The sequence below is a fragment of the Chelon labrosus genome, assembly GCF_963514085.1.
Source record: "Chelon labrosus genome assembly, chromosome: 10".
Lineage (NCBI taxonomy): Eukaryota > Metazoa > Chordata > Actinopteri > Mugiliformes > Mugilidae > Chelon > Chelon labrosus.
The window spans coordinates 11,446,129-11,472,108 of record NC_140360.1 but is presented as its reverse complement, the minus strand read 5'-3'; the positions used below and the strand labels follow the sequence as shown (position 1 = coordinate 11,472,108).

General features: G+C 42.5%; 1 protein-coding gene across 4 annotated transcripts in view; it reads left to right on the top strand.

Moving 5' to 3' along the window:
* The window catches only part of cpne5a (copine Va), a gene marked incomplete at its 5' end in the record, with an annotated part of 70,511 nt that overhangs the window by 22,762 nt on the left and 21,769 nt on the right, over positions 1-25,980 (top strand). For all 4 annotated transcript variants that reach the window (XM_084553457.1, XM_084553455.1, XM_084553456.1 and 1 more), the window contains 7 exons: positions 11,063-11,126; positions 15,847-15,950; positions 16,155-16,259; positions 18,490-18,531; positions 18,825-18,900; positions 21,177-21,230; positions 21,789-21,850. In XM_084553457.1, the coding sequence (XP_084409583.1) occupies positions 11,063-11,126; positions 15,847-15,950; positions 16,155-16,259; positions 18,490-18,531; positions 18,825-18,900; positions 21,177-21,230; positions 21,789-21,850 (507 nt within the window). The remainder of the gene's footprint in view (positions 1-11,062; positions 11,127-15,846; positions 15,951-16,154; positions 16,260-18,489; positions 18,532-18,824; positions 18,901-21,176; positions 21,231-21,788; positions 21,851-25,980) is intronic.

Below are 25,980 nucleotides of genomic sequence, written 5' to 3'. Positions count from 1 at the left end.
GAGGAATGGCTCCTGCAGGGACTGAGGAAATCTGTTAGTCATGCTTAAACAAGCCCTCCCAAGGCGCACTGCATCCAATGACCTGCTTAAGAAGCATTTCACCGCCCCTCTTCCCTATTTTCCACACTTCAGCTTTCATTTATCCTTCTTGCTTCCATCCACAGCAACCTTTTTTTTTTTCTAGCTTGACCCCCTTTTTCCTCATTGTGCTCTGTTTTTCTTTTTGTTCCCCCATCATCTCCCACTCCCTCTCTTTCTGCCTTTCCCACCCACTCACTTGTGAAGACATTATACCTACTTATCCTTGTCGTAGCTTTACAGTAATTACTACTGGGCTCCCAAACTTTTACCTATTATAAATAATGATCCTCAGAAAAGGAAAAAGCACATTTTAAAATACGACGATTCTCTATTTAAAACTTACACGCCGATCAGCCATAACATTATGACAACTGACAGGTGAAGTAAATAACACTGACCATCTTGTGAGAATTCAGTTTTCTGCTGGGAAACTTTTGGACCTGGCGTTCATGTGGATGTTACTTAGACATGTAGCACCCACCCAGACCAGACCAGACCAGGCACCCCCACCCCATAGCAATGACACAATCCCCAGCAGGATGCAGCTTGACACAGGCACACACACAAAAAACAGTTCAGGAACAACTCAAAAAACACGGAAGAACAGCACAAGGTGTTGACCTGGCCTCCAAATTCACTTGATCCCAAACTGATCAAGTATCTGTGGGATGCACTGGGGAAAGCCTGATCCACAGAGCCCCCCTCCCCTCAATGATGACTCAGAACTGGTTGGGAGGCACAAGGGAGACCTACACAATATTAGGCATAATGTTATGGCTGATCAGTGTGTAATGTCATACCGTAAATTGGAAAAATAATAATATTAAATAATGTAGAAATATAGAAATGAACCACAACTATACATGCCGGATCCCAGTCTTAAATTTTTAAAAAATCAAACCTTGACTCTAAAATAAATTATGTTTTGTGTAGAGGAGAAGAAGATTGTGAAGATTGTGAGTCATCCAGGTTATGACATTTTTGAAGGAAGGCTAAAACTAAACCAAATAGACTTGTTTTCTTGGAGATGTCATCCCAGTGGTCTCTTCAGTTCTGTTATGTGAGGGCTGCATGCTGGGGTGAACGTGTATTCATTATTCATCATGCCGTTGGTTTCCTCGTACCTACCTTCTGATGTATGCACCGTGCACATACACATTTTATTCTCTTTCCATTTAGGCAGAAACAAAACCTGCAACTCAGGCTCGGTTGAATAATTTACTTTTTTCTGAATTGGTATGTGTTTCGCACATGGAGACAAATGTAATATTATGCCATTTGCGTCAGAGCAAAATCCCGCACGCCTGTTAGTCTTGGGAAAAATAACAGGTGGATGCCTTTCTGCACACACCATCATTAAAATGTACAGTACAAACGCACGGCAGACGCAGGAATGTGAGCCACGAAGCAGTGAATTGACACAGCGCTGCGGATCCTTCTGTTTGTAATCAGTTTTTAATGAGAGGCATGTATCAGGGTTATTATTGGAGGAGGAATAACAATGCGGAATTACTGATGGAGGTGAATGACATCTTTTACTGAAAAACATGTCAGCTGTGACACAGCTGTTGTGACTTTGATTGTGTGTATAGCCTGCGGGGTGAAACTGTAATATACGTGGTTGTATAGGTAACATGATAATGATGTTCATTTAACATATGGCAGTAGCCTTTTCTGCCAGGATGGTAAATTACACCACACAGTAGAGCATATGAATGCAGCACAACATTAGCATGTTAAACCCATTAGCCCACTGTGACTGTGACCTCCTGCTGCACGCTCGAAGCTGGAAACGAAACATGAGCAAAAGTACAATGGCTGTCATGGGTGTGCAGGCTGCACCCACGGGAGCCAAGGGAGGGAAGGGATTTGTGGAGATCTGTAAAATTATATATATATTTAAAAAAAAATAAAAAAAATGCATGCTGCGTGGAATAAATTGAAAGCCGTATATCACATCAAAGGCTCACCTGAACAGTTTCCCACCTTTGGGGAAAAAAAAACTTTACCAAAAGGAATAATCTTGCCTTTCACTTGTTTCTACAACGCTGCATTCAGTGGCAACCGAGTAATAAATTAAAAAAACACTCGCCACTGCTGGGTACAGTAAGTCACTTATTGTGTCAGCCATTGTCTGTAGCTGCTGTTATGAAGAAACCCAACGCTTCCAGTAACCTTGCACTTCATTAATGTAGGTCCATGTACTATAATAAATACAGTACATAGTTCACAACCTTAGAACTCCATATATATGAAGACAGTGCTTAAAATCACTCACAGCTATAAGGTGCTACTGTAGGTGGCGATACCATAAAAGTTTAATAAAATATTGATTTTGTGCCTTCGTTTCCATTATCACCATGAGCAGGTATCTTCCTGTATTTTCTTAAAGCATTATCCCATAGAAGTAGTTGAAAGTATGTTGTATATCCTGTCATGAAATCTATTTTTATAGCCCAGCGGAGGCACCACCACAGCAATACTTCAAAATCAAACCGCAGACATAAATTACATTAACTGAGCCCAGGAGTGGAGCTCAGAAGTTAAATAATAAAAACTGAGAAGATGAAAGTGTTGTTAAACTGATAAATTAGCACTCGGATGTTTTTGATAAAGGCGTAATTTGATTAGAACACGCCGTAAAAGCAGAGCTGACGTTTGATCAAAATCACAAGAAGTGTGATGTGATAAATATCTATTTTTTTTTTTAATTCATTTTTTAATCTCGTCTTTGCAGTTAGTTTTCTCTGGTGTGAGGATTTATGGTTTAATTTGTGCAGAGGCCGCAGTGTTAATGTCCAGCCTAATTTTGGATCATGATGACTAAACCTGTTTTTGATAATCACTATCAAGCTTTGCCTGTGTCTTTTTGTTCTGCTGCTTTATTAACGTTGAGACCGCCGTCGTAAATAAAGCAGCATGAAGCTCTAAAGGAAAGGAAAGGTTGGCAAACAGTCACACTGTTGGTGCAGACTGGATCTCCAATCGACTCCGGTCTGGGTCTGACACATGTGACAAGGCCTCAGCGACACTAATCAATAGTGACATTTAAAGATTAAGCTTCGACTGACACATTATCCTGTGTAGATGTTGAATTAAGTTGTGAACGGGGTGACGATAATGAGGTTTTTAAAATGAAACTTGCCTCTGCTTTTATCAGATCGGCTGTGCTTTAATTTACTGATTCATCTCTCTGCCAAAACAAGTCAGAATTTAAGATGTCTGTAATCGAGTTTTAGACAGAGTATTAAAATACAGCAACACCAGTACAGTGTGATGCAATCTTAAACCACCGCAGTGCGATTAATACTATAGCTTTGAAACCTAAAGTGTTTTTGTTGAGCCTAAGGCAGAGGTGTTAATTCAACCCTGAATACTGTCCTACAGTTACGGGTTAGGGTTACAAGTTTAGGTTGCATTAGTGAGTGACTTCTGCAGTTATGTCTCTCATTTTCACTTCTGTCCTGTGTTTTCACTGCTCACAGACCATCAGTGGATTAAGTGAAAAAAGTAATGATTTCCTATAAGACAACAAAGAATCATTAATGGTTACTGAAGTCCAATTTGACTCACATTGCCCTCAGACATGTCATTACAAAGTGGAAAGGTAATCAAAGGTCTAATTTTCATTTGAACTGGCCCCCGTTTCCCCCAACATGTACACACACACTTCAATGTCAGGCTATTTATAGCGTAGAAATTAACAGGAAATAGAAGTTGGGAGTGTCGTTGACGTTTCAGAACCATGGACAGCGCATCATTTAAAGAAAACGATGAATGTGTCTTTAAACTAAAACACAGCCACAAATCTTTGATGCATCTCATTCATAGCCAGACTCTTCTTTAACTTAGAAAGACAGACAATAACAGACAAAAATATTTCCACTGTAACTGTGGCCTGTTTAATCAGGCAGATGCACAAAAATCACCAAGTCAAACAGGGCAGAGAACAAGATGTGAAAACTTGTGGATGGAATAAAAACATGGTGGAGTCCCAGGGTTGCAGGTAGCTTATTTGGGATTGTGTAACCCCAAGTCCTGAATTCAGGTGGACCCATCGATTTTTTGTTGGCTTGCCAGTCCAAGTCTGGTTGTAGTTTATTTTGAGTAACAAGTATGTTTGTAAATGACAGCCGCTCTGTTGCATCCCTTAGCTGCTGTTGCTGCTCCGATCAACCTTTCCGTTCTCGCATACATACATTCAAGGGAGTAGCAAAATATAGCAGCAGCAGATTTGCTATTTAAAAATTAATTTCTTAAAACAGTGGGTCTGCAGTTCACACGGAGGTAGACAAAAGCTGCATTGCTCTCTTTTCCAGCCGCTGTACCAGCTCACTGGCGTTATGTAATTTAGAGAAAATATTCAAACACAATAGGCGAAAACACATCAAGAATTCAGCTCTGCACATAATTAGCCGGGCTTTGTTTTTAATGTGCGTCTTACAAAGCTAGTACAGAAAGTTAATGCTATGCTAAACTGGCCAGACACGCTCATGTCTGCTTCTGCTAGAGCAGATAAACACACGGTCGGGTCATTCCTCACAGTTTTCCTGCGTTTTTGATTTCAAAACCTCACCGCCAAAAGTCTTGAGACATTGAACATCACACGTGTACGCCGCTCTTTCAATTTCATGTGGTGAAATCCAAGTTTCTAAGCTGGATCGTTTTACGTGACTTATTCAGAATTAACAGCTGAAAGGGATACGAAAAATATCAAAAGTCATGCTCACAAGGTTTCAGACTACAGTCAACATTTAGATCGATGTAACTCAGCCTAAGTTTACTCTGGCAAAACCGAAGCAAAGGGCATCGCTTGTCTCATCTTGACTTCAGAGACTGGCAGTTCTTTTAAAGTAGCTGGTTGATGCAGTTGGCTGGCTGACTCGCGGCTACGCAGCTTCCTCTTGAGATGAAATAGACTGCAGGTTTAAACAGGAGTGGGAGAGACAGAAGTTGTGAAATTTGTTTGTGAAGCTGAAAATCCCTAATCCGCGAACTCTGAAATGGGCAGACTGGAGCAGGTAAGCGCTTCTTTAACTTTCAGGCCTGCGTTTGCCTGTTTTGCTTAACTGGGAGGTGAGGACGGCTTACAGTAATCGGCATCCTCTGCCTCAGGACATCACACACCATTAGAGCATTCTGCTGCCTCGCTAAATGCCAATTTGGGCTCCAAGGCTGAATGCTAACAAGGGTCCCTCTCTAATAATGTGTATTCCTGCTTAGATGAGGAAAAGCCCAACAGTGCTGAGTGTACAAGAACCTTTTTTTGTCTGATGAAACAGGGATTCATTAGGCGCCATTTTGGTTCCTATAAGAAGCAAAACATCCTTAGCAGTACACCTTCCTTCTGTCGACCTGGTAGCAGATATGCTCTGTTTTTGACTTTTCAAGGACAAACATTGTATAATCTAAAAAAAAAATCTCTGTTCTGCCCCAGAAAGAAATCTATTATATACTGGGGTTGTTATAGTTATTGGTCTTTAGAGCTCTGTAGATAATAAGGCAATATATTCTTGTCTTTCAGTCAATAATAGAAGCCTTAGGTGCAAGAGCAGGAAAGAGCAGGGGAGGTTTTTACACTGCAGATAAGCTTAGCTGATTTGTTTTCTACTTAGAGCAGACTTTATTCATTTATGTCATGACCGCGGGCAGAAAGGTGAGGGAGCAACGCGTAAGGCAACGAATGCTGCTGCCCCGTTTTAATGCTCAGATGTTGCATCTGAAAACAATCTGTCGGGACAAAGACTGCAATCTGTAGTCGGCATTAGAGGAGGTCAAGGCAAACCCCCGAGCTACATGATATAAATTCTCCACGTTTGCGTCCGGCTCCAGGTGAGCGAGCTAAAGGTGCCTTGGCCTCTAAGGACACAGCAGGGATAAGAGAGAGGAGAATCAGCTGTGAACTGATGTCATAACCCCGCAGTGGGAACACTGAAAGCGCAATAACAAAGAGAGATTTGGCATCTCTTTTGGCCTCTGATAGAGAGGGAGTTTCTGTTCTTGCCGGGGGGGAAATTGAAAGGGGATTGTTGTGTTCTCTAAAGACGGGCTTCTCTTGTTGACAGGTGAGAATACAAGGATCGGACTGCACTCACTGTCATGACTTTAGGCAGTTTTTGCGTTTAGTCTTTAGATTTAGCGGTAGAGAAAGTTTCCCTCCTGACTGACAGCTCCTCCATTTCGCTGTCAAAACAAGCCATTTGTCTGTCTTGCAGGTGGTTGATGAAAGCCCCGTTTATTTAGAAACCCAATAAATCAAACATTGTTACAGTAATTAAAGCCTGTGCCGTAATTTTATGTAATCAAAACGTCAACATAGATCTCATTATATCGGCGTGTGCCCATAAAATTGATTACATTGGTAATTTAATCTGATGTTGTTTATAATTGGTCAGTGCATAAACAAAAGAATTAGTTCTATTCAGTGGGTTCGTGGTGACGGTCATTATCCATCCACCGTCGTGCTGATGGATAATGACCGCAACACTCAATAGGTTGCACAACGTGATTGCAGTAAAAGAAGAATAATGATGCAATGAACATGTTAGTGATAATGTAGCGCCTCGTCTTCTCGTCACCTCATTTCCACCGGCGGAAAAGCAGTTATTTCCTCGCGGTGGTTTTTATGATTTCTGACATTTCTTCTGCAGTTTTTTTTTTTTTTTTTTTTGCCCTATTTACCTTTTTGTTTGTGCTCATTGTAACAAAGCTTCAAAGAGCTTAGCACAGGTTGCCTGTAGCTGCCTCCTTTAAACACAAACACCAGCTCTGCTTGCATTACCTGTAGGAAGCAGCTCTCGTTTCCTCTCTTGAGAACTACAGTAGGCGCTCTGGTGTCCTTTTGAATTAGCATGTGTACTTTTCATTTGCTTTTTTAGATTTATTTGTTTTTAATCCTGGTGAGGTGAGGGATTACGGATGCTTATCTGTGTATGGAGATCAAGGGGATTAGTGGTATAATCCCATTTGAACCCACATAGAGTTTTGGCAACCTTGTCTAATTCTGTTCAACTGTGATCTGCCCACTGCCCCGAGCGTTTACAGTGGCACAAAGCCAGATTATCTGCCTGTCGTCCGTCTCTGTTGGACTCAAACCGGCTGTTAATTTATCCTCATCCAGACACATTCACTGACCTTAACAGTGAAATCAATCAATTCTTCTGTGCAGTGAAAACCATCCTTTTCCTCATCTTACTCCTCGCTTTGCTTTGTACCCCACCCTCCAAAATGTTTTAATTTGATTATCCACACTCAGTAGGTGTGAATTTGCAAAAATAACACTTTTTTTTTGGGCATGACAGCACTGCAGTCATTTCGCCTCGTAGGAAAACATGAAGACCCACCCTGCAACCACTGCAGTGTTGGGGGGAGAGAGAAAAAAAATAATTTTCATCCTCTTGGGCTCTCGCTCATGTTGTTGAGCGGATAACCTTCCCTCGCTCTCATATGCATGACACGTTGCGGCGTTGTTAAATATCAAGACCATTCCTCATCCTAATGACCTAATGTGAACGGCATCAACAATCGCTTCCTTCTCCCTCTTTGGACTTTAATCTCACCAGCCACCATCCACCCCCTCCTCCGCGCTGATAGGTAATGGGGGATACAGGCACTGTGAATCACTATTTCACGACAGCACCTGCGTCTAGATGGGAAGTTATAGAGGCCATACATTGAGCTTGAAGATCCAAAATATATTATGTCATGCACAATAATCTTTTATGCTAGTTTTTTTTTCTTTTAGGACTGGATGACTCAAATGCATCCTCACCCTGGCAAAGAAATATACAAAGCATTCTCATTGGTATTCCTTAGAACAGCAGCATCAAAAACTTTGACCAAGTAATTGTAGTGATGTTGAAATATGCTCCTTGATCTCTTCCTATTCAGCTGATCAAACAGAGGATCTGTCAAGACAGCTGCAGCTAACTCTATTCCAGTGTGAGCTAAGAGCATGGCAGCACTACTTCTTCCTTCTACCTTTTTTTCTGGCTGCAGGACGCCCGTGTGCTACAAGACCCCGGTTTAGTGCTGTCTCTACCGGTTTGTTTGCTTCATGAAGTTACGTTTGATCCTCCGGGTTGCTGTTGCAAAGGAAGGGAGGCGTGATGCTCGTCTGACTGCGAACATAAGGTCAGCATCGGCACGCATCAAGGACAGACATTGGATCGGTCAGGAACATATGGCACGGTGTGTGTCGAGTGCCAAGGGAAGACTGCGAGCGGTGAATTGTGTCAAGAATAGCGGCTAGTTAGCATACGTTTAGCGCTGTCAACCGCTAACCTGAGATGCTGAAAGACTTTATTACGGCACATTAATCATCTGGAAAGCACAGAAAGCATGGATGATAACAGGCTGTCATCAGTCTTCTCCGAACAAATCTGCCACGTCAAAATAAAACTCTATTCAAGTGTCTGCTCTTTGCTGCTCTGAATTTAGATGCCATTACTGCCTCTGTAAACTCAATCTTCTTTCTATACTGTTGTTCCTCTTAACTGTACAGTTAAATCACATCAGCTTACAACATCCTGAATGTCAATTTGTCTGGTTAAGATATGAAAATGACTCAATCTGTGATCGCATTGTAATTGAGCATTCGAATTTTCGTTTTAAAGATGTCACTAAGAAATCAAAACACAAAGAATCAAACATGTTCAGAGCTACATACAGAATACATATGGAAGATGATGTAACTTGAAACACTAAAGCGGTCACGTTTTGTTAGGCTGGGAATTTTTCACGACTGTAAAACGTCACAAAGTACCCCGACCTGTTTGTTTCGACTGGAGTCATTTAAATATTCAGATCCTGCAAATGTAGCACACATTTACACGACCGACCAATTAAATCCTGTCAGTTCCTCACGGCAGTCAGACTGTAGACCCCGTTCGCTGCCGATAGTACAGGAAGGAGGACCACGGCAGCACATTTCACATAATTTCATCATCAAAGCGTTTTCTCACCGAGGAACCGCCCGTGAATGATTGCCGAGAGAATGAGGCCTCTTGATGCAGGACTCTTCATATCACCAGCAGTCACATTGCAGCACAGGAGCTGTTAGAGCTCGCCGAAAAAAGCCTGAGCTATGAAAAAGGGGAAGTCATGTGCCACAGATAATTGGCAGGAACAGTATTTACCCGTTCAGCGCTCGCTTGCTCTTAACTAGTCATTGTCAGGGAAAATGCCGCCCTCAATAATGCATGCCTAATTTAAAAAACCATTGCCCTTTTGGTGCGGGCCCTCTTCTCCAGCGGCAGAGATTAGAGCAGTGTGGCGCATCTTAACGTATCCGGAGCTGATATTTTACCGATCGCTGGATCTCATTTCCTAGTTTGATGGAGTATCAGTCATTACCGTGACCTCAGGGAGATAATGTGACCTGTGGAGTGTGCAGGGTTTACAGGCCTCATTGGTGAGGGCTTTACTGCTTCTTCAAGGCGCCATGAAACTGCACAGCAGTGGCGACTCAGGCCGAACCATCAATAATTCAAGGACGGTTAATTCACCTTGAGACTGGTCTCCAGGGACCTTAAAGACAGAGCCTGAGGATGAAATGTGTCTGCCTTCTCGGATTGCCATGGCTTCATTTAACGTTTTTCCTCATTAAAGACTACACAGCCGTTGCAGCTGGATGCTTTGGTTGGTGAATTTGTATCGAGCTATTGATCAAAGGTGCTACATCAGGGGCTCCAGTTGCTTTCCTTGGGCTTTGTCTGTATGTTTTATATAGGCCTGGGAAAACCTGCGAGAGGTTAATGGAATCACCCTGTACCATACGTCTTAAAAACAATACCTACACGTCCTGCACAGGTAGATAAGACAGAGAAAAACCACACTCTCTCTCTCCTAATGGCTCCCCTGGTTTAATCTAGTTCTGAAAGTTTCGGTCATTGCAGGTTTGAGCTTTAGACCGACTTTGTAAATAATGCAAGCTTCTTCTGCTGTAGTCAAAGACTCCCGTTTAGCGGAGTAGAATCCGTTATTATTCACATTCAGATCAGCTGTCACAGCTTGATGAGGATCTGCGGCAGGTATGACCTTCTAATGATTGGTCTCCAGCTTAGGCCGCAGCAGGACTCTCATGTAATTTCCTTCTTTGTCCAGATAGATGACAGGAGTGTCAGCAGCTGGAGTGCTGGCGTTTGATTGGAAAGCAGATACATGTTGGGTGGAATGGGCTCTACCTTTTTCTCTCAGCTTCCCTGGATGCTGAGAGTTGATGAGATTACATATATATATAAATCATTTTGTTCCACTTCAGAAAACACAGCTGAATACCATTTAGAACAAACTCCGGAGCAACGCCGTTTCTATTTTCGTTCGAACCATTGGATTGGCAGGTTACCGAAGAGGTGATGCACAGATATACAGACATGCAGGGAAGCTCTCTTGTGTCTTGATCATCTGCCGGAGCGGGAATCGGCGGTAAACAACTGCCGACCTGCCGAGCTTTAAAGTCTTAACGTGGCGCAGGCAAGCCGGCATCTGAGGAGTTCTGCGTCCCAGCGGTTTTATTCCTCGTTGTGCTAGATTTTACAACATAATCTGTATTTATAACTTGTTTTTGATTCACTTAAGGTGGTAAGAAAAAAAGTAGGGTGATCATTACAGCTGTCAAACTGTCACGCTAATGTAATATTTAGTATTGGATTAAAGCTATAATTTTATGTGTGTATTATGTTATAAAGAGTGACAGTATGAAAGCTTTGCAGACTTTTTATCTACTGTTTGTGTGTCAGTGGAGGAATTGTGACAAATCCAAGCTGTAGAGTAAAAGCAAAACAGATCTCCTCAGCTGCACTCTCAGAAGATAACTAGACTCGCCAGAGTTGATGGAAGCTGCGGACAAATTTGAATCGGTGTGTTTATTGGCAATACTCAAAGACAAAATGCGACATCAGGCTTATCAGTGCCAAGCTGCTAACCTTTTAAAGATAACGCTTTTGTTGGAAGAGTTGAATGATATCTGTCTTTTTCACAGTGGCATACCCGGGAAGAAATGTGGAACCATTATCTTGTCTGCCGAGGAGTTGGGAAACTGCAGAGTAAGTCCAAAAAAAACTTTCAGCCAGTTTACTTTTTAATGTGTTTTTAATGTGTTTACACTGTAAGGTTCAGAGTAAATGTTTTGCTTTGTTCACTTTTCTAATTTGGGCCCTTTAACAATGTGCACATCAGGGCTTAATTGAATGTATTGATAGACTGTGACATGTCAGTGTGAAACTGTGGTGGGGAACTGATGCATAATGCATGTTTAGCAATGTTCACAAGCCCACTGAAGTGAAGTGGGAAATTTAATATCCTTGACTTCAGTTCAAGATATATAGAATCATAAACGTCCTCGTTAAACGAGCAGGATACGGCGGGTTGCTGTGCGGTTGTGTTCGTCATTTAGAAATTGTGTACACAGTGAATATTCTACGAGGTTCAATGGTTGTTTAATGAGACCGCCTTCATTCCAATCACTAAAACAGGCATTTGCGCCGAAGTGTAGCGTGTTAATCCATGAGTCTGCGTTAATAACCTGTGTCCACTAATGCCCATTGGCTTTCTCTGCACACAGCTAAATGAAGACAGTAAATAATCACATTATAGTACTGCCAGTGGAGCAGGAGAAAGTAGTGAGAGTTATTGGCCGGAACAGTCGGCCTCCCTCAGAGGCTCCACAGAGAGCAAATTTAGCTTCCCTATCCATGTTTTATGATGTCCTAATACATGTAGAAATATAGAGATTCAGGGTTTTGTAAGGTTCCTGTTTAGTGACAGGTTTACAGTGGTTGTACCTGATTAGGGGGATTAGGGGAACTGATAATGAAACTGTCATGATAACCATCACTGACTGTGTCCTGGTGGACTGAAGTGTCCGCGCTCACAGTCATTGAAGGGCTCCTGTGAGCCATCAGGTGTGTTGCATCTGTGATGACAGGAGTTAGCACCATCACTGCGAAGCGCCACTTCGAGAAGTGATTTAGCAATATAAATGCAAATGATTGTTACTGGTACAAATGACCGTTTCCTTTCTTGCAGACTCAGTTAGGGAGACACGGACTTGACATGTTACTCTAGACCTGCCCCGTTTACACAAAGTTTAACCCTGAATGGAAAACAGAAATATGACAGAAAAGACAGATTATAAAGGATGATTGAAGACACCGTTGTCAGCTAAAGTCCCACAACTGTGAATTATAGCAGTTTAAAATTGCTATCATCCATCTGGGTGGTGTGTATTCTGTAATCCACCTGTGACCAACAAATGGAGGCGGCTGAGTTTCTGCGTCGCCCGAGGTAAACACTGCAGCTCTTGTTTGGGGAAATAGCAGAGTGGGAATCGACTGAGGAAGTAACGCGGGTTCTGCGGGGACTGTTAACCAAGAGGTGGGTTGGCTCTGAACTTTGCGGTGGATTTGCCAGGTATCATTAGACAGAGCAACAGCCTCTGCATGGATCAAAGGCTTCCCCCTGGCTGTTGTTATCTCTGGCACATACGACTGCTGAGCAGTGGCTGGCACAGTTTCAGATCTTCCTCATGGAACAGCTGCAATTCTGTCTGATTTAAATCTAAGTAAAGCACACAGCACTTTACATATGACAGCTGGAAACCTCTATTTAAGCCTGTCTATGGATTAAACAGAGTGCGTAAGGCTTCTTTAAGATCAAATCAGATTGAGGCAATTTTAGTTCTTGACCCTGAAATCACAAATTTGCCACAAAAGTTTTTTTTTTTTTTTACAGTGTTTGTAGACTCTCTGTTGTTTATTGTCTTTTTCACTTCTGTTTTCTTTAATATTTATTTGCGTGTACAGTGCCGCTTAAAAGTACTTGCACTCCTCAGCATTTTCGACTTGTCTGCATAAAAAATGACTCAGGACTTTGACTCGGCCGTTCCGAAACAATAATCCAGTTCTTCTCTGACGATTCCTTTGTAGAACGACTCGTGTGCTCGGGGTCGTTGTCTTGCTGCATGACCCAGTTTCTCTTCTGATTCAGCTCACAGACAGATGTCCTGACATTTTCTTTTAGAATTCGCTGGAACAACAGGCCCAAACAAGGACGTTACCGCCTCCATGTTTCAGACAGGGTGAGGTTCTGATGCTGGAATGCAGAGTTGTTTCCTCAGTAGTTTTCTGGCTTGTCCACACGGTGTTTAGTAAACTGCTGATAGGGAGAAATGTTCTTTTTGGAGAGCGGTGGCTTTGTCCTTGCCGCTCTGCCACACACACCATGGTTGTTCAGTGTTCTCCTGATGGTGGAGTCTTAAATATGAACATTAGCCACAGTGGGAGAGACCTTTAGTTGCTTAGAAGTTGCCCTGACTGTGGATTTGTGGATTCCAAACTCTTTAGAGATGGTTTTCTGGTCTGATGAGCAGCAACAACTCTTTTCCTGCAGTTCCTCAGAAAGCTCCTTTGTCCGTGCCGTCATCCCCTTCCACAAACATGTGTTGTGAAGATCAGACTGTGACCAATACCTGATTGGTATTGGCATTGAACGACAACCAGGTCTCATTACATTGATTAGATACACAGATTCACTTACTTTGCACCTCACAGATATGTAATATTGGCTAACTTTTCTGGATAAAGCCTAATATCTCAGTTCCATTTGTTTGATTGGACTCTCTTTGTCTATTCTCACTGCTTGTGTGAAAATCCACTGATGTTTTGAGTCATTTTTTGTGCAGGAATGTGGAAAATTCTGAAGTGAGCAAATTCCTTTTAAGTGGCACCGTACGTATAACGGATACTTACATTCACAAAAAACCTCCTTCACCTGAGGCTTACAGTCATAGTAGATAAACACCCCAATGAATGGAGTGGCGCGTGAAGCATACAAAAGAGCCTGTGTTAATTTCTGGCTCATATAATCCTCTAGCTCATTATTCATTTGGTGATTCACTTACGCGCTGCTATACCGCGGACGTCATGAGCCTATTTTACATGAATGCAGGTATCGTCTGCATCGCTACTTTTGAGAGACCAGCCCCGCTTTCTGAACCTAACAGTGTGCATTGCTCCGCCACTTACCCCATGCAGCGGTATCTTGGTAGAGCAGAGAAATAGGAAGGAGGATGGAGACTGCACTCAGTATTCCACTGCTGCTCCTAAACCGCAGTGGCTGAAATGAATGTTCTGCCTCTTCCCCACTTAATGAGAGAACACTGCTTGGCTCTAAAGTGGGTATGTATCTGTGCCTAATGAAGGCCTTAGGCTCTGTGTTGCCATGATAGTGTAATTGTAGAGGCTGTGTCAGGGTTAAGCAGGACAGTTATATGGTTGGTGCTATTTTTAAGGGTGTGGAAAACTGACCTCAGCAAACTCTTCTAACATGATGTGTTTGGTATTTATTTATTTATTTTTTTTAATCTGCCGATTGGGAACTTGGAAAATTAGATGTGCTTGTGAAAAGCCGCCAAGGGAGAACTTTACACACTCCAGGTATAAAATGCGCAGTGGATGGCTCTGTAACTGGCTGATCCGTATCCAACTATACAAATTGGAAAAAGACAATTTTCTGGTAACAAGCTTTTTTTTTCTAGTTTGCAGACTGGGTGGAAATGCAGATAATAACTGGAAATGACAGTAGGAAATGAAAATAGACGCACAGTCGCCCATTTAGCCGCCTCCACTGGCTGTTTTAATTTTCTCTTTACTTTTCCTCTGTTTCCACAATGTCTGTAACGAAACATTTTGCAGCTAAATATGATTGGAGACAACGGCGATAATCAGTTAACTCCATTATTGTACTCTATATCCATGTAGAGGCTTCTTTCGCTCTGCGTTTGTCTCAGTGTCAGGTCCGGGCTGTGTCTGTGTCCAAGGCATAAAATGAGGTGGTGGAGGTTAGTGAGAGGCAGGTCAGAGGCAGAGCGCGCCGCCCTGATGTGGGTCAAAGCAATCAATAGAGGCCTTGCCCAGCACCATGCTGCTTCACATCTAACAGCGGCGCTTCAAAACCCAAATGCCCGAGAGTCTGGCTAGATAAAACCAGCTCTGCTTTTTGCTGCTCTTTAAGATATGATGAGTAGACACCAGACTTGCATATGCAGTATGTTTCAGGGCTAAAGGCTCAGACAGCATTGATGTGAACTCTCTTAGGGTTGGAGAACACTTTGGAGAGTTTCTACTGATGTGGACATTTAACTGTCCAGCGTGCCCACTATGCTGCCTCATTATTATACAATGCCGACTAATACCTTGACCGCGGGGAGACTATCTGGAATAAAGAGCATTATGGGCCATGCCCATTGTCCCTGATATGGCAGTGCACATTGAAATGCAGCCTAAATTAGTGTAATTATGATAATACCAGGCTTTCTAATGTATCATTAGCTGCACTCACACCCTCCGCATCCTTTATGTACACAGCGCTCCATCCGTCCCTCCATGTGCAGGGTTTTAGAATCCATTTCTGCGCCCATGCACGGTGCTTCAAATTGTTACTATTATTGTATTCAGCACAAGGTATTTTCAGTTTCATATCTCTTATCCCATCCACGGTGTTGTGCAGGAGTTGCATAATGAAGAAATGGTAATGAATGCGTTTGCCGGTTTTGGAAGCTAGAGCCCACCGGTTGGTTTCGCTCTCCTCTTATTAGGATTCAGTCAGCACTTTGCTTTTATTTGGTGCTTTGGTGCTTTTATGTCTGGGCACACAGCATGTATAAACACACAACAGGAGGTAAACAGAAGCAGGAGCATGGATTTACGATGTTTTTTTAACTTTTTTTTTGTCTTTCCATTTCTGTGACTCTCGCTCTCTCTGTAGGATTACGCCACCATGCAATTCTGTGCCAACAAACTGGATAAGAAAGACTTCTTTGGAAAGTCGGATCCCTTCATGGTCTTCTACAGAAGTAACGAGGACGGCACGTGAGTTCGCCTCTTGCTTCAACTTCTCTGCGGGTTTTTTTTATCAAAGTCAGGTGTGAGGGCGTGAAGGTCCAAGAGGAAGGGGCGCAAGGTCATGAGAATTAGCCTGAGACCCCCTGAACTCTGCTGCATACTGCGTTTTTTTTTTTTTTTTTAGAGATGTGTGCTTTAAGATTTTAAATCCCTGTTGACCTGCGGCTCCAGGTTCACCATCTGTCACAAGACTGAGGTGGTGAAGAACACGCTGAACCCTGTTTGGCAGCCCTTCTCCATCCCTGTCAGAGCGCTCTGCAACGGAGACTATGAGAGGTAGGTTAACCCAGGATGCGAACACACAAATACACACTGCGGTTTTCTAGAGGAAATCAAAGTTTCAGTATGGATGCACTCATTTCAAAACGGATCAGTTCATCAATCCTCAGAGCCATTTGATTATCTGCTGGCAGAATCTATTACAGGCCTTTTCTCTGACTGCTTGCTACCTCGCCTGGCCTTGCATTGATTTGCACACCAGCGAGAGCCTTTCAGAGCATTTCAAGTTTCTGATTGGCCGCTGCAGTGGCATCTTTTATCTTATCTGAATCTCCTCAGCGCAAAAGGCCTCACGAGACACCTGAGGAGCAGGAAGAGTTTGGCAGGAAAATAAAAAAATAACAGGAGAGAAAAAGAAAGGAGGGAGGGGAGGGAGAGCGGCTGTGCTTGTCGTTCTGCAGACACTGACAGGTAGCTGGAACAACACAGAATCTCCACTCTGTGTGTGTGTGTGCATAAGCATGAAAGCGCGTGGACACCGACAGCCACCAGAGTGTGTAGAAGTCGTCAAAGTGCCCGTCAAACCCTGCCCTCTCCCCCACACTGGGTGTCAACAAAGGTTCTTTGCTTCGATCCCCGTCTCTGCTCACCTGCCCGGAGAAGCTAATTGGGTCAGACAGATGGAGCAGAAGCATGAAAGGCGCCTGATTCCCTTTGAGGATTTTGATGACAAGAGAAATCTACTGCAATTTAGGGTCTCTTGACTTTTTTGGTAAACTATCTGCCGTTAGCTCTGTTGTGATTTTTGTCATGTTCGGATAGATTTCCAAAATCCGTCCAGCAGTGCCACTTTCCTTTGATCCAGATACTTTTCAACAAATCACATTCTGTGTTTAAAAAGTAATTGTTCTAGTTGCGGCAGATGGGTTTTGAGGCGTCTCATGTGCAGTGGTTCAAAGGTTCATTTTTCAGACATTTTTCAAACGCATCGACAGGGCAGCTGATGCCTCAGCGCGGACAAGACTCATGATTTGCACCTCACATTTTCTTCTCGCCCGCATTTGTCGTGTAAATCTACGGATAAAATGATGACGTTTACTGCCTCTCCGCGGTCACGTCTTTCACTGGCGTGCACCGAATCTGATAAATCTCTTTTAATCATGTGGCTTGAGTAGTGACGGGGAAGTGAAATCTCTGCCATTTACACTCAAACATGTGCAAGAACTGAAATGAAATTGATCTGAAGTGAAACGTGCTGTAGTGCTGCCTCTGACCGTCATCCTTTATTTTAATGTTGGCTTGTCACTGGGGAATCATTGCTGAGGGGCTCTGAGTGTCAAAACGCATTATTTCCTGTCAGTCAGGATTACAAGGAGGAGGTGATGGTTTTGTCTCTCTGACTCTAAATATCTGGGTTTGTCATATGTTTCAGTATAGAGGGAGATAAAGACTGGTTTTAGAGATTCACTCTTCTATTCTGACCTAGTCTATCCCCTCGACACATGGATTGGACACTTTTGTTGGTGGGGAAGTAGTGCAGACAGAATGAGTTCAGGTCAGGATAACAGGGCAGGCCTCCATCACCCTCCCCCTTTGTCAAACCAGCTGACACATGATTGACAGCATATGATGGGAGCGCGGGGCGGCGGCAAGCCACTAGTGTTTCCAACAGATCAAGAAGAAAAGAGGAAGCACTTTCCTCATTCTGCAGTGAATTCTCTCAGGCCTCGTTGTTTGGTTTTTCACCTTCCAACTTATTTCGGGAACTTGCAAATAATACTGCTTCCCAAGAGGTTTAGTGTTCTGACTTTGTCATGTGCTGAGAAAATGCTTTCCCCAAACTTATATCGCTCTATCACCCTGCTCCCTTCTGTGTGAGACAAACAATACTGCTAGTAAACAATTTGTTTAAGAAGTTGTCAACTTGCTCTAAAAGGTTATTTTGATGCTTGACTGAAATAGACCGGCACTGGTTTGCCATTATTTTAAAACCTGACTGGTCTCAGACTGCAGCACAGTCTGGCTTCAAAGAGGTAACACATTTATGCCGCCATTATTAAATCCTCAGGAAGACGTCTGCATCTTTTGCATGCAAAACACAGAGCAGGCTTTCTGTCATTGATTTAATTCAGCTTTCACCAACAATTAATGGCCTGTAATAGCTTGTTTTGTTTCAGAAATGTTCTTTGTGAGGTTTGTCCTTAATCACATTAGGGTACTAGATCACGTAGCGCATAAATGTTCTCCCACAGACAAAGGCTTTTTCTTCTTTTATTGTGTTTTACAGGACGATCAAGATAGAAGTGTATGACTGGGACAGAGATGGGAGGTAATGGATGCGTGCACACACACATGCAGACGCATTTATGATTATGAACTCATTAAGAAGACATTTATGAAACTTGTTTATGTGCTTTCTTCCTCAATTCTCCTGTAAATTAAACCTTCCCGAGACATTCACAATTCTTACGACTTTACCGCTGCTAATTAGAATTAGATTTAAACAGTGATTATTATCTGTGCATTTTTGATTATGGTTTAATTCCTCTAGTGTCAAGGTTGTACCGGCTGTGTTGACATAAACTCTTATGTGATGCTGTGTTTTTTGTCTCTTTACATCAGCCACGATTTCATCGGAGAATTCACCACAAGCTACAAAGAGCTTTGTCGGGGTCAGAACCAGTTAAATGCGTTTGAGGTGAGTGCAGACAATGACAGTCAATATACTGTTGTTCCTCTCTGTTTCCCCCATAGACTGTATAAATATGGACAACGTGTCGCAACTTCCTAGTATTGGTCAAATTGATGTTATTTTCCCGGGGATACGGGCAGTTTGGAGCCAGAATCTTATCGATGACCCAACCACACTTCCTCCACACTCATTCTCGTTTTCGTTTAATTAATACATGCATAAATGTGACAGAACTACCTAAAATGACAGAAACCATCCTTGTAAAAAAAGTATTTGACGTGTATTTTAGTGTTTTAGTTTGGCCCGAGTCCCATCCACTAACATGGAGGGGGTGGAGCTTATGAGCTATACTGCAGCCAGACACCAGGGGGAGCTCTACTTGCTTTGGCTTCACTTTTGAGGAGCTGTCCCTCTGTCCATATTTACACAGTCTATGATTTCCCCTCAGAGCAGAGCATCTTCATGTTGAAACTGTGAATGTTGCTGCAAATTTCCTTTGAACTTTTTGATGGTTCTTCCTTGGAATTGGGGTCACAATGCACACATGACCTATTTATGTCCAGTTCTGAGGAGAGGCTACATCTATTTGCTCAGTAAGAAGTTTCTTTGTTTCCAGTCAACTCAAGCACAGAAAGCAAACTGCCTGGACAAGTTTTTGTGTCAGCTGTTAATGAATGAACTGTTGATGCACCTTTGCCACAAATTATTCTGCTCAGCGTAAAAAAAGAGGCCAGTGCGAGAATCCTATTTCAATTTAAGAGCAAATTATTGTGCCCTTTGGCTCAGCAAGGTCTTGTTTAATGACAGGAAACTCTTCAGGTCCTACCTGTGAGGCGTGGGCTGCTTGAGATTAACAGCTCTGTCCAGCCTGGTCCCACTCTGCATTAAGCCTCTGAGAGGTTAAGTGGTGCAGTAGACCTGATGAGAAACGGTGCATCTGTGGCGAGAATACAAATGGAGGTGCACCTCCACTATGAGGCTGATTAGAAGTATTTTCGGACAGTGTCTGGAAGGCCAGATTAGGTATTGCTGTGAGGCGTCGGTAGGCCATATTGGTCCCAGCTCATTTAAACACTTGCCATATTCTATTAGCCTCTGAATTCGTCATGGAGGTGTTCTAAGAAAAGAACGGAGATTGGGGAGTGGAAAGGATGATGGAATAGGTTAGGAGAGACAGAGAGGATGACAGAAGTGAGTGAGTTGCATACAGAGCTGCCCTTTCACACTGCTGACATGGCAGAAGGAAGTGCATCCATTACCCTTCACCAAACCTTTCTGCGTTTCAATTAAAAAAACGAAGGGCAGCCGTTTCTTCCTGCTCTCTACGCCATGTCAATGAGTTTGAGTCTATTTCAGGACGCGGGCAAAAAAAACCGACATAAAGCCACCTTTTCACTGTTGACAAATAAAGAATTTGAATAGGTCACAGCCTCCGGTGTTTGGCTCTTCGCAGATTTCTGCGTGCTCAACCCGACATGCACAAGGCTTTGCAAACATTATCTCCATGAGCTGAGATGACAGCGGGCTAACGCTAACGGAGGATGGTGTAATCGCATGCGATGTCTCTGTGACCTCATGTGAACGCGGCCGCGGTGCTGTGAGGCGTCGTCTTGGCAGGCCAGGTTGAGGAGTGGCTTTAGAAAACCACAGAACGGAGTAGAGTAGAGAACGGAAGAGAGTGGGATACTTTATTATTCAGCACCATTTCCTGCGGTATTATTCAGACCTGCAGAATGAGCAGTAGAGATATTTGACCTTACTTACTGTTGCGTGCATGTTTTTGACAGCGAGCTTAAAATATATGTTTCATTTAACGCAGGGAGCGCTGTAATCCCTCACCTCGCCTCGCTTATCTCCCCTATATGTGTGCATTTTTTGTATGTATCTGCCCACATTACATTTTATTGTGCACTTGTGACTTTGCTCACAGCGTAATTCATTCAGTATGCGGCGCCCATTTTCTTTATAATAGGACATAGGACATGTTCTCCACTGTCCCCAAGGCTGGTAATGTACATATAAAATGTACAGTATTGTGTAGGTGTTTATATAAAAAAAATTCCCTCTGAATAATCTGCCTCTCGCTGCGAGGCATGATCAATGGTATCTCATTCTCACCTGCTGCCGTTATTGGATTCCCTTCCCTATGCTCCATTACCCTTACAGACATGGAGTAGGAGGACAAAGATGTTTTTATTACTTGCCCAAGGGTGGATAAAAAGAATTGTGCTGCAAGTTTACATTATCATTATCCTCCGTTTCCATTCTGCCTCTCATACCAGGTGGTGAATGCCAAGAAGAAAATAAAGAAGAAGAGATACATCAACTCTGGAACGGTGAGATCTGAGATAAGAGGAAATCTCCCAGTGCACGCACGCTCCCTCCCCCCCGCCGGCTTTTGTATTCATCAGGAAGTTGCCGCTAAGTGGACTGCGCGAAGCAGTTCGGCTCGTAAATGTTTTTGTTCCATTCGCAGTCTCAGACACCGTGATCCAGACAGTGAATGTAAGTAGAAGGGAAAACATTGCCATGACCTCGGATGGGGTGACTGCCCAGGTCTGTTGAAATGCATTAAGGGACTCTTGCTGGTGTCGTTTCAGTGAAGAGAGGTGATAGATGTTCATAAAAGAGCCACGGTGCTGTCACTGCTCTTGCTCTGTGCTGTGACTCTGCAATTAAAATCTGGGACTAGATATCCATCACGCGAATCATCCATCAGTCTGCAGCCGCACTCATGTTCAGTGATTGTAATACTAATACGCAGCTTGGGCAACAAAATCATTCTGCGTGGATAAGTCATTTTGTGGGTGGTTAGCTCCGAGGTCAGTGTTAATGTGTAGATTTTGTTTTTCCTTAATTACAAAGCGTGAATTAATCCACTTTTTTTTTCTCAGGTGTCCTTGTTGTCTTTCACCGTAGAGTCAGAGCACACCTTCCTGGACTACATCAAAGGAGGGTGAGTCCATATAATTACATTTCTTGAAGATGCCCTCCTCTCAAAAAATGTGTTTTTCTTATTATTTCTCTTGAAAGCTTCTTTGTGCTGAATGATGCATTTGCAAAGTTTGACACGCGGTGACAAATGGTTTTTATATTGTCTCTGTTCACCTTATATGAGTTCAGCACTTGTGCTTGGACTTCACTGTGACGCAGGGCACACCTTGGGTTAGGTACTGAATTGAAAATATTTGCTGATTCATAATTTGAGATTATTATTTTAAACTCCTTCTCAGGTTATTGAAAAAAATCCTGTAAAAGAACACATAAGTTTTGTGCCAAGCAGAATATTGTCATAAAACATGACTGACAGGGATCTTTAATAACTTTTATCGTACTTATAATTCAGCTGTATTAACGCTGGGGTTTAAACGCGCAATTTTCTGATTAAAATCGATCTTCATTTGAAAGATTCGATATCAGTTCATAAAGTCCTTGGATTGATTTTCTTATATAAATGCAATTTCCTACATCCTCTTGTTCTAAATCTCATTGCGGCCTTTCAAGACTGGTTTTGAATGTCTCATGAGACCACGCAACAAGACGTGAGCATAACAGCAGCTAAAACTCTTGAGAGCAGAGGCCTCAAAGCTACATACGTGGCAACATTTTGTAATGAACAAACATGTCGACAGAGAAGAGCAAAAGGAAAAGAATATGGAAGATGTGCCGGCTATAGTTAAAATATTGGGAAAACACCACAAATCTCAGAAATAAACGATGTCAACTGTTACTGTTTCAAAACTGAAATGTCTTCTAAATCAGTAGCAGCGCCCAGCCTTAATAAACACCCAGCTGTGAATATAGCATGAAAAGCAAATAAAAAGTTGTCCACCAGAAGTTCACTGTCTAACAACCGAAACAACACATAAACGAGAGAACAGGCCCTCCCTCTGTAACCTCAGGCTCACTGTAAATGATAAATTTAGCTCCTTGTTATGCTCATATGTTATGTGCCTGTGGTCTCTACCCATTTGAACCGCAAACATCGCAGCGCCATTCAAAACCGACGGAGACTGTGAATTTCCTCCATGCTCCATTATGCACCACATCTAAGCTTCTCCAGGGGAGCCTCTTGTACCGTAAATGTAACTGAGCTGTAATTAGCGTGAGTGTGAACACACCAGCCGTAATCTCTGATGCATTACCATTTGGCATTTAATGCAGCTGTTTGTAAATAGGTAGCCATACACCAACATTAAATGTCAATATATTGTTTTCTAAGCTGTATTACCAATGCTATAAACATTTACCATTTACATCTAAGCCTTTTGCATTTATGTATGATGTGAAAATCTCACTGTCTCCATAAAAGCCACACAATATCAAACTCAGACTAAAAAAAAGGTTTCTGCCTGATTAACAAACCCAACTGGAGCTCTGCATGCATGCAATACAGATTGTGGCCAGCAGCCCTCTTCCTTCTGTTGGCTCTGATTCTTGTTGTCACCATGTCACACACACCAGTCTTCTGCACAGCAGTAGAAATCATGAAAAACCTTCCAGTTTAAGTCATTGCCTGCTTCATCTCCTACCTGCTGGTGTTCACTGCCATGGATTGGGGTGCAGGATATATTGTCAACGCTGGACTTTTGGCTCATATTTTGATGATCATGCTTTGACAGTTGGCATCACAGTGAGCTCGTCAACATTTGTTGGATATATCCCCCATTTCAGGCCACATAATCTACACCGATCAGCCATAACATTAAAACAACTGTCAGGAGAAGTGAATAACATTGATCATCTTGTGACAGTTCAGTGTTCTGCTGGGAAACTTTTAGACCTGGCATTCATTCTTGTGGTTGTTACTTAGACATGTAGCACCCACCTAGACCAGATCAGGCACCCCCACCCCATAGCAATGACACTCCTTGATGGCAGCAGCCATCCCCAGCAGGATGCAGCCTGACACAGACACACACAAACAATAATGGTTTAGGAACAACTAAAAAAAACATGAAAAACAGCACAAGGTGTTGATCTGATCAAGGTGGGATCAGGAAACCCTCAGAAGGCCTGTGTCCATTATCTGATGAGTCACATCTATTTTGGAGGCACAAGGGAGACCTACAAAATATTAGGAAGGTGGTCATAATGTTATGCCTGATCGGTGTACAATGTGAAGCCGGTTTGGCTGACAAACGTCTCCACTAGCAGCATTTTTCAGAAAACTCTACACCACTGGTGGTAATAAGTGGGAAAAATAAATTTGACCGAACTCCTTCAGTGGATTCTCTCCAGTACATAAACGTGGTATTAGATTATCAGTTGATGGTGGGGGTTATAACTTTTTACAGCAATACAGAGAATGTTAGTGAGCATAGCAGGCATTGTAGGCATGCCAACGCTGTGACTAATGCATGGAAATAAGGTAGAAAATTACGACTGTGCGATTCACTGCAGTAGCTCTTAAGTACATTACTTTAGCTCCCCCGACTCATCCTGTCCCCGTCGCCCCACTGCAGTACAAGTACCCATCCACATTTTCTTCAGTGTTATTGACAGCCGTTGTTGAGTGGCCTCGAATTTTCCACATACAAGTAAAGTGTCGCCCCCCGAGGAGACAACCAATGCCCACAGCCGAGTGTACAGTGCGGATGAATATGAATGATTTTGATAAAATATGGAGGAGATCTGAGAGCTTAATTAAGGACAGGCAACCTGTCACATATGGAAATGTTTCTCAGTGGATCAGTGGCTGCCCTGGTTTTGGTTCTTTAGTGCTGCTGCTTTGCCACTGATGGCTGAGTGTCCCAGATCTGTCCCGATGGTCTCTCTCCAGCTCACACAAGCGGACACACATGTTCCACCCGCACTCGCTCGCTTATTCTCAAAATATCAGTGTTTTAATCCTCACCTTTTCTATTTGTTCACCCCTGATCTAATTTGTCCTTGAGACACTGCAAAAAATTGGAGATAGAGGGGGAACTGGCAAACAACTAGGTCACAAATACACTAGATACGCTAAATTTATGTTTGCTTCTTTTTATGTTCTTGCAACTTAACATAATTTAATATGCACAGAAACAGAGATAATCAGTTATTCAAGTTTACAGCAACCTAAATATTACTGGGGCATATGCATAAAGTGTACCACTATTGTTTATTTCTTTAAATGAGTGCAAGCTGCCTCGCAACATTTGAAACAAAAGGAAGCCCCAAGCCAAATTTGAGAGGTAACGCACACGTTGTGGAAGCATATTAACATGTTTCGTATTTTAAAGTAAGACAAACAACAGCTCTATATGGTCTGCACATGTTTTAAGAGAACATTGCAGCATTTTAATTGGGTTTTGCCTTCGTATACTTTCGGAAGAGATAAATACTCACGGAAATTCACATTTTATGACGAGAAATAAACTCCACAAACTATAAAGAATGCCTTTTTTTGGACGGCGAAATCGTGTCTCACAAATGTAGGCAGAGGGACACTAGTGCTAACCTCTTGGTCAGATATGGCGTAATCAAAAATCTTTCCCAGATTCCTTGCAGATGGCTCCATATATATTCAACTGAGTGCTAAAAAAAAAAGAAAAAAGAAAGCAAAGCAGCAATCCCCCAAAAGAAACGCTTCCTTTTAAAAACTGAACAAGTAATAAAACTGTATTTGGTTTCCACTGAAGTTTTACTAGGACACACTGCTGCTGGATTTATTGAACTTCTTTTTAGTTGTAGACATCATGTATTTAAGGATTGGCCCATCTATAATTTAACCCAAGTGGATGAAAGAAGAAGTATGTTTCCGTTATTGAAGTTTCAGTGAACCAACGGTTTAAATTTAGTGAAAAAGCTTCTGATGGAGGTGCAACATGAATTTGATTGGGCTCTTATTGAGTTTATTGGTAGAATAAACTATCATGCTGCACCCGTCCTTGTACCTAATGTTGCTGCTAAGGGGCTACTGTTTGTTATTTAAACGCAATACTTCAAAAACTCTTAATGTAGCAGTCAGTTTGAAATTTAATTCTGCTTTTTTTCATCGCCCGTGTTAAATGGAAATCGGTAATCTTGACATGAAACTGTTTCACATAGAAACGAGACTGCGATTACTCCGTCAATTAATATGACCCGGTGATGGGAGTGAGG